We start from the raw sequence: 13,892 nt of genomic DNA on the forward strand, positions 1-13,892 counted from the left end.
AGGGGGGCGGGGGGGAGGGCTGATTATTTGAAAGGTCATTGCAAGTTCATCCCCGTTGCCTTTGCAATTTCTTCTTGAGAAGGTGAGGACATGCCACCTGGTGTTCATGGCGCTGCTGGAGTGGCTATCTTCAGGGTAAATGAGCGTGTGTCTGATTCTCCCTGCCCCACGTAGCCAGGGCTCCCACAGAAATTAGTAGGATCTGTGGGGGTGGGACAACTCTGACAATCGTTCATGCCCAAAATAAAGGGCTTTGCTGATCTGCAAGGTGTCTGTGGAGAAGCTAATAGGGATCAGAAGGGATCTTTCATGACCCCCTTTTCTGGTGTCCTTGCACTAATAAATATAGGAGGAGGATATATGACCTTTAACCTCTAGATCAGGGGTGGGCAAACTTTTTGGCCTGAGGGCCACCTCTGGGTATGGAAATTGTATGGCAGGCTCACGAATTTGAGATGGGGGGGGGTGAGGGCCCTGGCTGGGGGTGCGGTCTCTGGGGTGGGACCAGAAATGAGGAGTTCAGGATGTGGGAGGGGGCTCTGGATTGGGGCAGGGAGGGTGGGGTGGGGCAAGGGCTCTGAGATGGGGCTGGGGATGAGGGGTTTGGGGTGTAGGAGGGTGCTCTGGGCTGGGACTGAGGGGTTTGGAGGGTGGGCAGGGGATCAGGGCTGGGGCAGCGGGTTGGGCTGTGGGGGGAGGCTCCAGGCGGCGCTTACTTCTCAAGCAGCTCCCAGAAGCAGTGGCATGTCCTGGTTCTAGTGTAGCTAATCAGCTCTGCTGCTTGCTGCCCTGTCTGCAGGCGCTGCCCCTGCAGCTCCCATTGGCTGTGGCTCCTGGCCAGTTGGAGCTGTGGGTGAGGCACTTGGGGTGAAGGCAGCGTGCGGAGCAGAGCCCCCTGGCTGTTCCTACACATCGGAGCCGGGGTGGGGACATGATGCTACTTCCAGGAGCTGTGCGGAGCGGCCCCCAACCCTGCTTCACGGCTGGAGCACCAGAGTGGGGCAAGCCCCGGACCCCACTCCCCAACGGGAGCTCGAGAGCCAGATTAAAACGGCTGGCGGACTGGATGTGGCCCGCGGGCCATAGTTTGCCCACCCCTGGTCTAGGTTTAGTTTGAATCTATCTCATGTTGGCAGAGACCAGCACATAGCTATCATCTGGTGGCTATCTAACCTTTGGAAAGAGATATACTAAGACAGAAGATATCATAGTACCACTGTATAAATCCACGGTATGCCCACACATGGAATATTGCGTACAGTTCTGGTCACTCCATCTTAAAAGAGAGATATTAGAATTGCAAAAGTTCAGAGAAGGGCAACAAAAATGATCTAGGGGTACGGAAAGTCTTCCATAGGATGAGAGGTTAAAAAGACTGGGACTGTTTATCGTATCCTTAGTGTCTTTTCTAAGATGAAGGTCTATAAAATCATGAATGGTGTGGAGAATATTTACTAGGGCTGTCGATTATCACAGTTAACTAACAATTAACTCAAAAAAATTAATCATGATTACAAAAATTAATCGCACTGTTAAACAATAGAATACCAATTGAAATTTAAATATTTTTGGATGTTTTTCTACATTTTCAAATGTATCTATTTCAATTACAACACAGAATACAAAGAGTACAGTGCTCACTTTATTTTTTATTACAAATATTTGCTCTGTAAAAATGATAAACAAAAGATAGTATTTTTCAGTTCACCTCATACATGTACTGGAGTGCAATCTCTTTATCATGAAAGTGCAACTTATAAATGTAGTTTTTTTGGGTTGTGTTTTTTTTGTTAGGTAACTGCACTCAAAAACAAAACAATGTAAAACTTTAGAGCCTACTAGTCCACTCAGTCCTACTTCTTGTTCAGCCAGTCGCTAAGACAAACAAGTTTGTTTACATTTACAGGAGATAATGCTGCCCACTTCTTAATTACAATGTCACCTGAAAGTGAGAACAGGCATTCAAATGGCACAGTTGTAGCTGGCGTTGCAAGATATTTACATGTCAGATGCACTAAAGATTCATGTGTCTCTTCATTCTTTGGCCATGGTTCCAGAGGACATGTTTCCATGCTGATGATGCTAGTTTTAAAAAAAAAAAAAAGTGTTAATTAAATTTGTGACTGAACTCCTTGGAGGAGAATTGTATATCGCCTGCTCTGTTTTACCCACATTCTGCCACATATTTCATGTTAGAGCAGTTTCGGATGCTGACCCAGCACATGTTCATTTTAAGAACACTTTCACTGCAGGTTTGACAAAATGCAAAGAAGATACCAATGTGAGATTTCTAAAGATAGCCACAGCACTCAACCCAGGATTTAAGAATCTGAAGTGCCTTCCAAAATCTGAGAGGGATGAGATGTGGAGCATGCTTTCAGAAGTCTTAAAAGAGCAACACTCTGATGCAGAATCTACAGAACCCAAACCACCAAAAAAGAATATCAACCTTCCGCTGGTGGCATCTGACTCACGATGATGAAAATGAACATGCGTCGTCCACACTGCTTTAGTTCGTTATTGAGCAGAACCTGTCATCAGCATGGATGCATGTCCTCTGGAATGGCGGTTGAAGCATCAAGGGATATATGAATCTTCAGTGCATCTGGCATGTAAATATCTTGCAACACCAGCTACAACAGTGCCATGTGAACGCCTGTTCTCACTTTCAGGTGACATTGTATCAAGAAGCAGGCAGCATTATCTTCTGCAAATGTAAACAAACTTGTTTGTTTGAGCGACTGGCTTGAACAAGAAGTGGGACTGATTGGACTTGTAGGTGCTAAAGCTTTATGCTGTTTTGTTTTTGAATGCAGTTATTTTTTGTACATAATTCTAAAGTTGTAAGTTAAACTTTCATGATAAAAAGATTGCACTACATTACTTGTATTAGGTGAATTGAAAAATACTGTTTCTTTTTTTTTACAGTGCAAATATTTGTAGTAATATAAAGTGAGCACTGTACGCTTTGTATTTTGTGTTGTAATTGAAATCAATATATTTGAAAATGAAGAAAGCATCCAAAAATATTTTAATAAATGGTATTATTGTTTAACAGCACACTTAATCGCAATTAACTTTCTTAGTTGCTTAACAACACTAATATTTACCCTTTCACATAACCCAACAGAGGTTTCTTGATAAAATTAATAAGCAGCAGGTTTAAAACAAACCAAAGGAAGCACTTTTTAAACAGTGTGTAGTTAACCTATGGAACTCATTGCTGTAGATGTTGTGAAGGCCAAAAGTATAACTGGATTCAAAAAAGATGTAGATAAGTTCATGGAGGATAGGTCCATCAATGGCTATTGACTGCCAGAAGCTGGGACTGGACAACAGGATGGATCACTGTTCATTTCCTCTGAAGCATCTGGCACCAGCCACTGTTGGAAGACAGGATACTAGGCTAGATGGACCATTGATCTGACCCACTATGGCTGCTCTTATATGAAATGAACTGGGCAGATGGAAGTCCAGTGTTTGGACAGGTGACCATATAAACAAAATGTCATTGCAGTTGGCAGCACTAACTGGCTTTTTATCAATAGTCACAGCAGAAAGACCAAGGACTGAACTCTCCCCCTACCCTTGCCCCCCGCCCCGGAAGAGGTTGAGCACTGGTGGTGGTGATGGGAGGCATGAGGGGGTAGGGGTAGGCAAGGTTCCTACATTGTACTTCTGCAAATAGATAGGCTTTAGTCTCTGGATTGTAAATCTGGCATTTAGAGCATTACACAGCGTGTGAGAGGCAAATAGGTTGGTAGCCAAGAACATACAGCAAACAGCAGTCCCCTATTTTTAAATAAAGGGGTCTATTGCCCTGAGAAGAGAGTTTGTTCCCTAAGTGGTTGCTAATTCAGATCCATTCATCTTGCCAGCCCCTCTGGATTTTTGGATCATTGAAAAGGTGTGATCCAATGATCAGTGATGGGTGTTCAGTGTCCTGCTTCTGACTGTGGCTGTTATTCCCTCTTTGGATGCAGTACTGACTGAAGCTGCTCTGCAATCATGGTGTCCGTTCTGCCCACAGAAGAGGGCAATGTGGCAGTGGTGGTGCGGGTACGGCCCCAGAATCAACAGGAGCGGGAAGGGAGTCGTCACGCTGTGGTGCAGGTGATCGGTGACAGCATGTTGGTGTTTGACCCCGAGGAACCCCGTCTATCGGGAGTTTTTACAGGCTTCCGGGGGCATGATGCCCCCAAGCGAAAGGGCAAGGACCTGAAGTTTGTGTTTGACCAAGTGTTTGGTGAGAGTGCTACACAGGAGGAAGTATTCCAGCACACAACTAAGGAGATCCTGGATGGGGTGCTGAATGGGTACAACTGCTCTGGTAAGGAGCCCTGGTACGGCATTTTATTTGGCTTCATTATACAGAGTTAACTGAACACATTACAGGGTTAGGTATACAGTGAACATAGTCAAATGCCATTGCTCAGGACCTGAGCCGACTCCTTGCAGTGTGTGTGTGTGGGGGGATTTTTATCACATCCAGCACTGTAATTTGCAGGAAGCTGCTGCACGTAGAAGAGGCTCTTCCACTCTTTTTTTTCATTCATTTGATTTCCCCTAACAGAGCCACCTTCCCACTGTTTGGTCCATACAATTAAACTTTAATAACTTAGCTGATGCCTGAGTTGGGATCCGAGGCCAGACTGGCTCAATAGAGGATCAGGCATGGTCAGTCCTGTATTCCTGTAGACCAGTGGTTCTCAACCAGGGGTCCATGGCCCTCTGGGGGGCCGTGAGCAGGTTTCAGGGGTCTGCCAAGCAGGGACAGTGTTAGACTCGCTGGGGCTCGGGGCAGAAAGCCTAAGTCCTGCTATGCAGGGCTGAAGCCCGAGGCCCTGAGCCCCACCACCCAGAAGCAGAAGCAGAACACCTTAACTTCACAGAGGCCCCTTTGATGTGGGTCCCCTGTGGTGTGGAGCCCCAGGCAACTGTCTGGTTTGCTACCATCTTCTGTTGGCCCCACCAAACATGGAGCTCCCCTTTGATATGAAGACATTAGTGCAATTCTGCAAGTCAGCCATGCTGGTGCAGTAATAACGAACTAAAAACAGAAGGGAGTTGTCTCGTGGTTAGAGCCTGGGACTGGGCATCAGAACTCCTAGGTTCTATTCCTGGCTCTATTTGGGGTGTGTTGTGAGCACAGATCTGTGACGGGCTCTCTTTACATGCCCTTCTTATGCTAAATATTTTTGAGATCCTTTAACAATACTTCGTACTTCTACAGCATCTTATTAATGGGGGAAAGACTGAAATCACTAGAATACCATGTCCTATTCGGAGGTCAACACTTTTAAAAGGATGTTGAAAAATTGCAAAGGGATCAGAGATGAGCTACAAGACTGAGTCAAGGTCTGGAAAATCTGCTTTATAGTGAAAGATTTAGGAAGCTCAATCTTATGAGTTTATTAAAGAAAAGGTTAGAGATGACTTGATCATATCTATAAGTATCTAAACGGGGAGCAGATTTCTGATATTAGATGGCTCTTTAATCTAGCAGACAAAAACCATAATGAAATCCAGTGGCTGGAAGCTGAAGCTACATAAAAGCAGAGTAGACAATAGGTGCAAATTTCCAACAATGAGGGTAATTAACCATTGGAACAATTTATCTAGGGATGGGGCTGATTCTCTGTAACTTGAAATCTAAATCAAGATAGAGCATCCTTATTTTAAAAAAAATAGACCCTGGCTCAACCCCAGAGGGGGTTGTAGGAATTATTGGGTGAAATTCTTTGGCCTATATATAGGAGGACAGATTAGATTATAGTGGTCTTTTCTGGCCTTTGAATTTCTAGTGTCTTGTCTTTCTATTTCCAGTGTTTGCCTATGGTGCAACAGGTGCAGGAAAAACCTACACCATGCTGGGCTCTGAGAAGAGTCCAGGCATCATGTACCTCACCATGGTGGAGCTTTATAAAAGGATTGAGGCAAGGAAGGAGGAGAAAAGCTGCGAGGTGCTCATCTCCTACCAGGAGGTACCCGGGTGTCTGACGCTACCCCCTTCCATCTGCTACCACCTTGAAGAAGAGGTGTCAGGGGGCGGTAGTTAGGATTACATGGCTCCATCCCCTCAGGTTCAGTATGGTGCCAGCAAGCTGCTGAGATTCCATAGCACTATGCCACTGACTAGTCAAGCTGGTCCTGGAGTGGGAAAGAAGTTCTGTCTCCATTTTTCCCACTTGCTTTTTGGCATCCTCTCACAGACACTCTACAATGACCCTCCTGTGCTTGCCTTTACCCATTAGGGAGCGAAATTTTCACTTGTGTATTCCCTTCTCCCTAGGCCGTTACTGAGTCCAACACAGTGTATTGTGTCTACACCCAGCTTCCTTGTTGGAGCAGAATCTATCTAAAATCCCCAGTTTGAACTCTCAGGTGACCTGTAAACAGGGTTTTGTCCCTAGCTCTACAACTGCTTATGTGAACTTGAATATGCTGATTCACTTCTCTGTGCCTCTGTAATATGGCAACACTTTTCTGCCTCGCAAGGATGATTAAGGGGCGTGCGGTTTGTGAGGCTTAATGTTTGTGAAGCACTATGAGATTCTATGTTTGTGAAAACTATGAGATTAGTGTTTGTGAAGCACTATGCTCTTAAAAGGGCAGTGGCAGTGACATGGGATAAAGTCCTTGTAACGGTCTTAACGCTGTCCTTGGGACTAGGTGCTTGCATATATGGTGTTGCAGCACTCTTCCTTGATGGAACTTGTGTAAAGCCTTTCCAGAGAATCAGCCCTTCCTCCCTAGGAAGAACTAGTCTGACCTGTTTGAACTCCACTCTCTTTGCTCCTGTTGTAATCTATTATACGGTCTAGCTCCCTCCATGCAAAGACCTTCCTCTGGCCTCCTGCACCTAGCTTCCTAGGGTCACTGTTTAGGATGTTTACTCTTGATTCCTTGTTCTAGGTGTACAATGAGCAGATTCATGACCTCCTGGAGCCGAAGGGCCCTCTAGCAATCAGGGAGGACCCAGAGAAAGGGGTAGTGGTACAGGGTCTCTCCTTCCATCAGGTATGTATAAGGACTCCCCACAACAAAAGAGTGCATGGACTAGGCACAGCTACAGGTCTAACTGTAAATAATTACTTTATTTTCAGTAAAGGGAAAATAGCAGAGGAGAAGTTACATTGCTTGAGCCCTTCCCACTGTTCCTGAAGAGCTGGGTGACTGGGGGTCTACAGTGCTTCTTGGGGATAGCCAGGATTGTGAGGCACCTCGCTACCACCCACCCATAGTGTGAGGAAGTCTTGTTTGTTCCTGGCATGGGTCAGTTAGTCAATACCACCAGCCCCTGGCAACGCAAGCTCGGCCTTCCAGGCCTACATTGACCCCACTTGCTCTTTAGATGTTAGCGATAGGCACACCTCAGCCCCCAAGTCCACAGAATATGTCCTTGGAGAAGTCCTGGATCCCCTGGGCACTCACAGAATTTCCAAATCCCTGTTCCCAAAAGAACTGCATACCACAGCTTACTAGTGACACAGCTCTGCTTTACACACAGCACTCAGCTGTGGGAATTAGGGTGCCTGACGTTAATGAGGATATTAATGTAATAGGCAGTGTGGAAACTTGGTGGAATGAGAATGATCAATGGCCCAGGATAATACCCAGGTACAAAATATACAGGAACGGAAGAGTAGGTCAAACTGGTGAGGGAGTGGTGCTATATCTGACAGAAGGCATAGTCGAAGTAAAAATCTTAAATCAACCTGTACCATAGAATCTCTATGGATATGTAACCCTTCTGCCCGTCAGAGTTGGCAGCAACAAGGGCCAGGTTCAGTATTTAGGGGTTCCATTCCAATAATACAATGCAAAACCGGCTTGAGCCCCCACCCAGTGACCTGGGACAAATATACAGCACCCCCGCTGGGCACCTCCAAGAGGCAATACTTCCCCTCTCGCAAGCACAGAGTCTGAGTGTAGCAAAGCCTTTTAATAACAGAGAGAAACAATGTGGCATTATGTTGGGGAAACACCACCAAGAGGATTCCTAACGCAATCCATGAGCAAAAAAACCCACCCCAAGGCAAATTGGGCCTTGTCCTTTCCCTTTGGTTCTTCAGTCCAGCAACCCAAAAGTCCGCCAAAGTCCCAAAAGTCCAACACCCCAAAAGTCTCTGTCCCTGGTCAGTGCAGCCCCAGAGTTTGAAAGTTTATCTGCAGAGTTTTACCTCCCAACCTGGGTGGAGATGGGGGCGGGTGGGGCACCGTATGTGGTCCAAAGCCGATTGCCCCACCTCTCCATGGGGCTCCGCTCTGCTCCACCAGCTGTCCCACGAATTGCTCTGCTCTGCCAGCCACCCCCATGAGCTGCTCCAGGCATCCCACAAACTGCTCCGCTCCACCAGCCGCTCTGCTCTGCCAGCCGTCCCACGAACCATTCCAGCCGTCCCACGAGCCGCTCTGCTCTGCCAGCTGTCCCGCAAACTGCTCTGCAATATATCTTCAGGCTCTCCCACTACTTAACACAACACTCAGTGATTTCAGCTCTTTGTAAGTTTAGCTCTTTTGTGATTTCAGCTTGTAGTAGGGTGCACCATCGGCCCAAAGTGAATTCAGCTCAGTAACCTGTAACTAGATTCCTTATGGAATCAAAATTAGCTCCGATATTCCACAGTGGAGAGAGGAGAAAGTGCAATTAGCATGTAAGGCCCTTACCTGAAGACCCATACTACCAGGTATTAATATCTATCCCCAGCCTCTCTCTATTCACTGGGTTTTGGAACCCATGACCCTTGCCTAGCGAGTGCTGCTTAGTTGATGGTGAGTCCCTCCATCCTAAGAAAAGGCCAAGTACAGTTCCACTGTCCTTGATTCATATAATCAGGATAATAGTTTATTCCTGCCCCAATAACAGAGAAACTGGGGCTCCTACAGCAGCCAAAGTGACCATCTAGGCAGGGGGGGTGCCTATGCAAATGAGATCAGCCCCTGAAGTTCTTTTCCACAACCCACCATGACTCGCCACCAGATGTCAGGGCAGAGCTCATCCTGACTCTGCTTACAGATAGAAATTCCATGCTTGAACAATAAAAGTATAGCAGTAGGAATATCCTACCAGCCACCTAGTGATCGTGATTGTGAAATGCTCAGGTAGATTAAAGGCTACAAAAGCAGAAAACACAATACTGCTACTAATAATGGGGGGATTTCAACTATCATCAGATTGACTGGGTATATCACCTCAGGACAGGATCCAGAGAGAAAATTTCAAGACTCCATAAATGACTGCTTCTTGGAGCAGCTAGTTCTGGAACCCACAAGGGGAGAGGCAATTCTTAATTTAGTCCTAAGTGGATCACAGGATTTGGTCCCAAAGGTGAATATAGCTGAACTGCTCAGTAACAGTGACCATAATGTAATTAAATTTAACATCGGGGGCAGGAGAATGCCAAAGAAATGCACCACAGTAACATTTAACTTCAAAAAGGGAAACTATACAAAAATGAAGAGGCTAGTTAAATGGAAATTAGAAGGAATAGTCACAAGGGTGAAGTGCCTGCAAACTGCATGGAGACTGTTTAAAAACACAGAGGCTCAAACTAAATGTATACCCTTAAATAATAATACAACAACAAAAACCAGTAAGAGAACCAAAAAAAAATCACCATGGCTAATCAAGGTAAAGGAGGTCTTACAAGCAAAAAAGGCATCCTTTAAAAATTGGAAATTGAATCTTAGTGAGGAAAATAGGAGCATAACATCTGGCAAGTCAAGTGTAAAGGTATAATTAGGCAGGCAAAGAAAAAATGTGAAGAGCTAAAGCCACAAAACAAAATTAAAGTAAAATTAAAACAAAATTAAGTACACGGGAAGCCTACCACCGTACGATCTAGCTGCTACAGAAAGCGCTCAAGGAAGACAAAGCCATTGCGGAGAAGATAAATGAATTCTCTGTATTGGTTTCCACTCTAGAGGATGTGGGGGCCTCCCCCACATCCAAGCCATTCATTTTAGGTGACTAATCTGAAGAACTGTCCCAAATTGAGGTGTCAATAGAAGGAGGTTTTGGAACAAATTGAATTGATAAGTGACCAGGACTTAGAGAGCAGCAAATATTCATCCAAGAGTTCTGAAGGAACTTAAATATGAAATGGCAGAACGACTAAGTGGTATGTTACCTATCACTTAAATCTGCCTCTGTAGCAGATGACTGGAGGGTAGCTAATGTAAGGCTGATTTTTAAAAATATCTCCAGTAGCGATCCTGGTAACTACAGGCTAGTAAGCCTAACTTCAGTACCAGGAAAATTAGTTGAAACTATAGCAAAGAACAAAATGATGATACATAGATGAACACTTGGGGAAGAGTCAACACGGCTTGTGTAAAGGGAAACAATACCTCACCAATCTACTAGAATTGTTTGAGTGTGTCGTCAAGCATGTGGATCAGGATGATCGAGTGGACATAGTGTATGTGGACTTTTAGAAAGCCTTTGACAAGGTCCCGCACCAAAGGCTCTTAAACTAAGCAGTGCTGAGATAAGAGGGATTGTCCTCTCATGGATCAATAATTGCTTAAAAGATAGGAGACACAGGGTAAGAATAGGAGTAGGTCAGTTTTCACAATGGAGAGAGGGGAACAATGGGGTCTGTACTGGGACAAGTGCTGTTCAACATATTCAGAAATGATTGGGAAAGGAAGTGAACCATGATATGGCAAAATACACAGACAAAACAAAAGTATTCAATAGTGAAGTCCAAAGCAGACTGTGAGGAGTTACAAAGGGATCTTACAAAACTGGATGACTGGGTAACAAAAGGGCAGATTAAATTCAATGTTTAACTGCAAAGTAATGCACACTGGAAAAAAATAATCCCAACTATACATTCAAAACAATGGGGTTTAAATTAGCTGTTACCACTCAAGAAAGAGATCTTGGAATCATTGTGGATAATTCCTTGCTAAATGTTGATTGGCTGTCAAAAAAGCTAAAACAATGTTAGGAACCCTGAGGAAAGGGATAGATGATAAAGCAGAAAATATGCCACCCTATAAATCCATGGTACACCCATACCTTAAATACTGGGTGCAGGTCTGGTTGCCCCCACCTCAAAAAATATATTAGAATTGGAAAAGGTACAGAGAAGAGCAACAAAAAATGTTTAAGGTTAGGAAACAACCTCCCTAGGAGGAGAGGTTAAAAGGGTGGGACCATTCATTTTAGACGGTAGATGACTAAGAGGAGGGGAAGTATAACAGAGGTCAATAAAATCATGAATGGTATGAAGAAAGTGAATAGGGAAGTGTTCTTTACACCTTTACATAACACAACAAGTAGGTGTCATCCAATGAAATTAAGGCAGCAGGTTTAAAACAAACATAAGGAAATACTTCACACAACCCACGGTCAATCTGTAGAACTAGTCGCTGTGGATGTTAAGGCCAAAAATATAACAACAGTTCAAAAAAGAATTAGGTTCATGAGAAATAGGTTGGCTGTTAGCCAATATGGTCAGGGGTGCAACCCCATGCTCCGGGTGTTCCTAAACCTCCAAATGCCAGAAGCTGGGACTGGACAGGGAATGGATCACTTGAAATTACCCTGATCTGTTTATTCCTTCTGAAGCATTTGGCATTGGACACCGTCAAAAGGCAGGATACTGGGCTTGATGGATCATTGGTCTAACGCAGCATAGCAGTTCTTATGTTAAGTTTACTTAATAATAAAGAACAGAAATTCAAATGATAGCAAGCACAAATATTGGAAACAAAGGTATACATACAAAATAAAATCATAGCACATGTACTAAAGTCTAAGCTTAACAAATAAGACATTGTTATGTTATACAGAGCAAAAGCTCCCCCGAAACCCTTCCAGAGTACTTCAGCCAGGTTTGGCAGTTGTCTTCTATTCGCGAAACAAGCACACTGTCAGCTTACTTCCTAGGTGAAAGATGCCCATTGGGTCTCTATACCTACAGTTATAGACCCAGAAATCCATTGTCTGTACTTGGAAATAGGATAACCCATGATGCTTGTGTTTTCCTGTCTATAATCTCCCCTAGAGCCTTTGCAATCCCTTGATTAGCGTTTTGCTCAGATTGAAAGTAGGCTTTCATTGTGAAGTACCCAATACTCAATTTGCACATAAACTGAAAGATAAATATCTCTGGCCTGAAAGAAACTTGTTTCTCATCTGGTGACCAGCCCCACGTCAAAGACAATAAGAACATTATGTTCAATGTATTTATATAACTCTATATTGATCAGCCATACATTCACTTCACAATGGTTGTGAGAACTGGCAGGATACAGGCTTTTAGCAGAGACCTTACATGACACCCTTTGGCAAACTAATATATAGATACCACACCTAGGCATTCCCAGTAACTCAGGGATTCCCAAACTTGGTTCGCGACTTGTTCAGGGTAAGCCCCTGGTGGGCTGCGAGACATTTTGTTTACCTGAGCATCCACAGGTACGGCCGCTCGCAGCTCCCAGTGGCTGCAGTTTTCCGTTCCCGGCCAATGGGAGCTGAGGGAAGCGGTGGCCCAGCCCGCACTGCTTCCCGCAGCTCCCATTGGCCCTGCATTTGCCTATGCTGTACCCATTCTTTGGATAAACAGGGCTTCAGTCTCAAGGGAGATTAATGTGGCATCTTTTCCCAGCCCTATGCTCACCTTCCCCACAAAGGTTTGTATGCACCTACTAGTGCATTGGTTGATGTGCTTACAAGTTCCTTGGGAGGGGGGAGGCATAGCTTCCCCATATGGGTGAGAGCTGCAAAGACCTCCCATTTGAAGCACTGTACGATACTAATCTTTCTCTCTGTGTTCCTTTCCAGCCAAAATCAGCAGAGCAGCTCCTGGAGATGCTGGCAAGTGGGAACAGAAACCGCACACAGCACCCCACAGATGCCAATGCTACTTCCTCACGCTCCCACGCCGTCTTCCAGGCAAGTAGCAGCAGCAACATCTGCGAGGATGTTCTCAGGACTCTCATCTTCAGGCTTCTGTGCCTAAATTGAGCCAAATGAGGAAACAGGAAGAAATCTCCTGCTGGCTTGGAGTGCAGGGTCTCCAGTTATTACTTCTGTTCAGTATGTTAAGCAGGAGGATTATGTCTTCCTCTGAAGAATCTGGCAATAGCTACTGTCAGACAGAATACTGGGTTGGACCACTGGTTTGTTCTTGCAACTATAGCAGACTAGCCCTGGTATGGGGCTGTATCCCCAGAGCTTCCTCCCTGGAGATGCTATTTTCCTGCGGCCCTCCCCAGGCTCAGTCCCTACTCAGTGCCCACAGCCAGCCAGGAGCTCCTTCATTGCTCCCTCAGTCCCTGCTAGCAAACTAGCTTTGGGTCAGTCCTAGCAGCCAGTCAAGAGCCTCTCGCTCCCTCAGTCCCTGTCCACACTGAGCCGTCTGTGGCCCTGCTGCTCTTCCAGGCAGCCAGGCCTGCAGTCCTGGCTTCTCCAGCTCCAAGCAGCAACTGCCCTGTCTCTGGCTCTGTAGCTCCTTTTTATAGGGTTCGCTCTAGCCTGCTTGGAGGACCTCTCCACTGCTCCTTACCTGGGATGAGTGTGGCAGGACCCTGAGTCCTCCATGAGGGGGCCTCTGGGCCTAGTCCACCCCATCACACCTCCTCTCCTACTGGTTGCTTCTGCCTTTCACTTAGGCTGGCAACTATAATGTGCAGGGAGAGGAACTGGCTCAGAGTAGCTCTGTGCAGGGAGGCGGGGCTGATTGTTAGTCCTGCTCTTTAAGAACATAAGGGCTGTCCATCTAGCATTGTGTGAAGAAGTACTTCCTTTTGTTTGTTTTAAACCCATTGCCTGTTAATTTTATCAGGTGACAACCTCTCCCCCCCCCCCCCCCCCCCCCCCCCCCCCCCGCTTGTATTATGTGAAGGGGGTAAATAACACTTTCCTATTCACTTTC

General features: G+C 45.5%; 1 protein-coding gene across 1 annotated transcript in view; it reads left to right on the forward strand.

The window, feature by feature from the left end:
- Nucleotides 1-4,008: 4,008 nt before the first annotated feature.
- KIF18B (kinesin family member 18B) overlaps nucleotides 4,009-13,892 on the forward strand; it is a 30,799-nt gene continuing 20,915 nt past the window's right edge. The window contains exons 1-4 of the mRNA XM_077806281.1: nucleotides 4,009-4,330; nucleotides 5,827-5,984; nucleotides 6,916-7,020; nucleotides 12,800-12,910. Coding sequence (XP_077662407.1) covers nucleotides 4,009-4,330; nucleotides 5,827-5,984; nucleotides 6,916-7,020; nucleotides 12,800-12,910 — 696 coding nt within the window. The remainder of the gene's footprint in view (nucleotides 4,331-5,826; nucleotides 5,985-6,915; nucleotides 7,021-12,799; nucleotides 12,911-13,892) is intronic.

This window comes from Eretmochelys imbricata, chromosome 27 (genome assembly GCF_965152235.1).
Source record: "Eretmochelys imbricata isolate rEreImb1 chromosome 27, rEreImb1.hap1, whole genome shotgun sequence".
NCBI lineage: Eukaryota > Metazoa > Chordata > Testudines > Cheloniidae > Eretmochelys > Eretmochelys imbricata.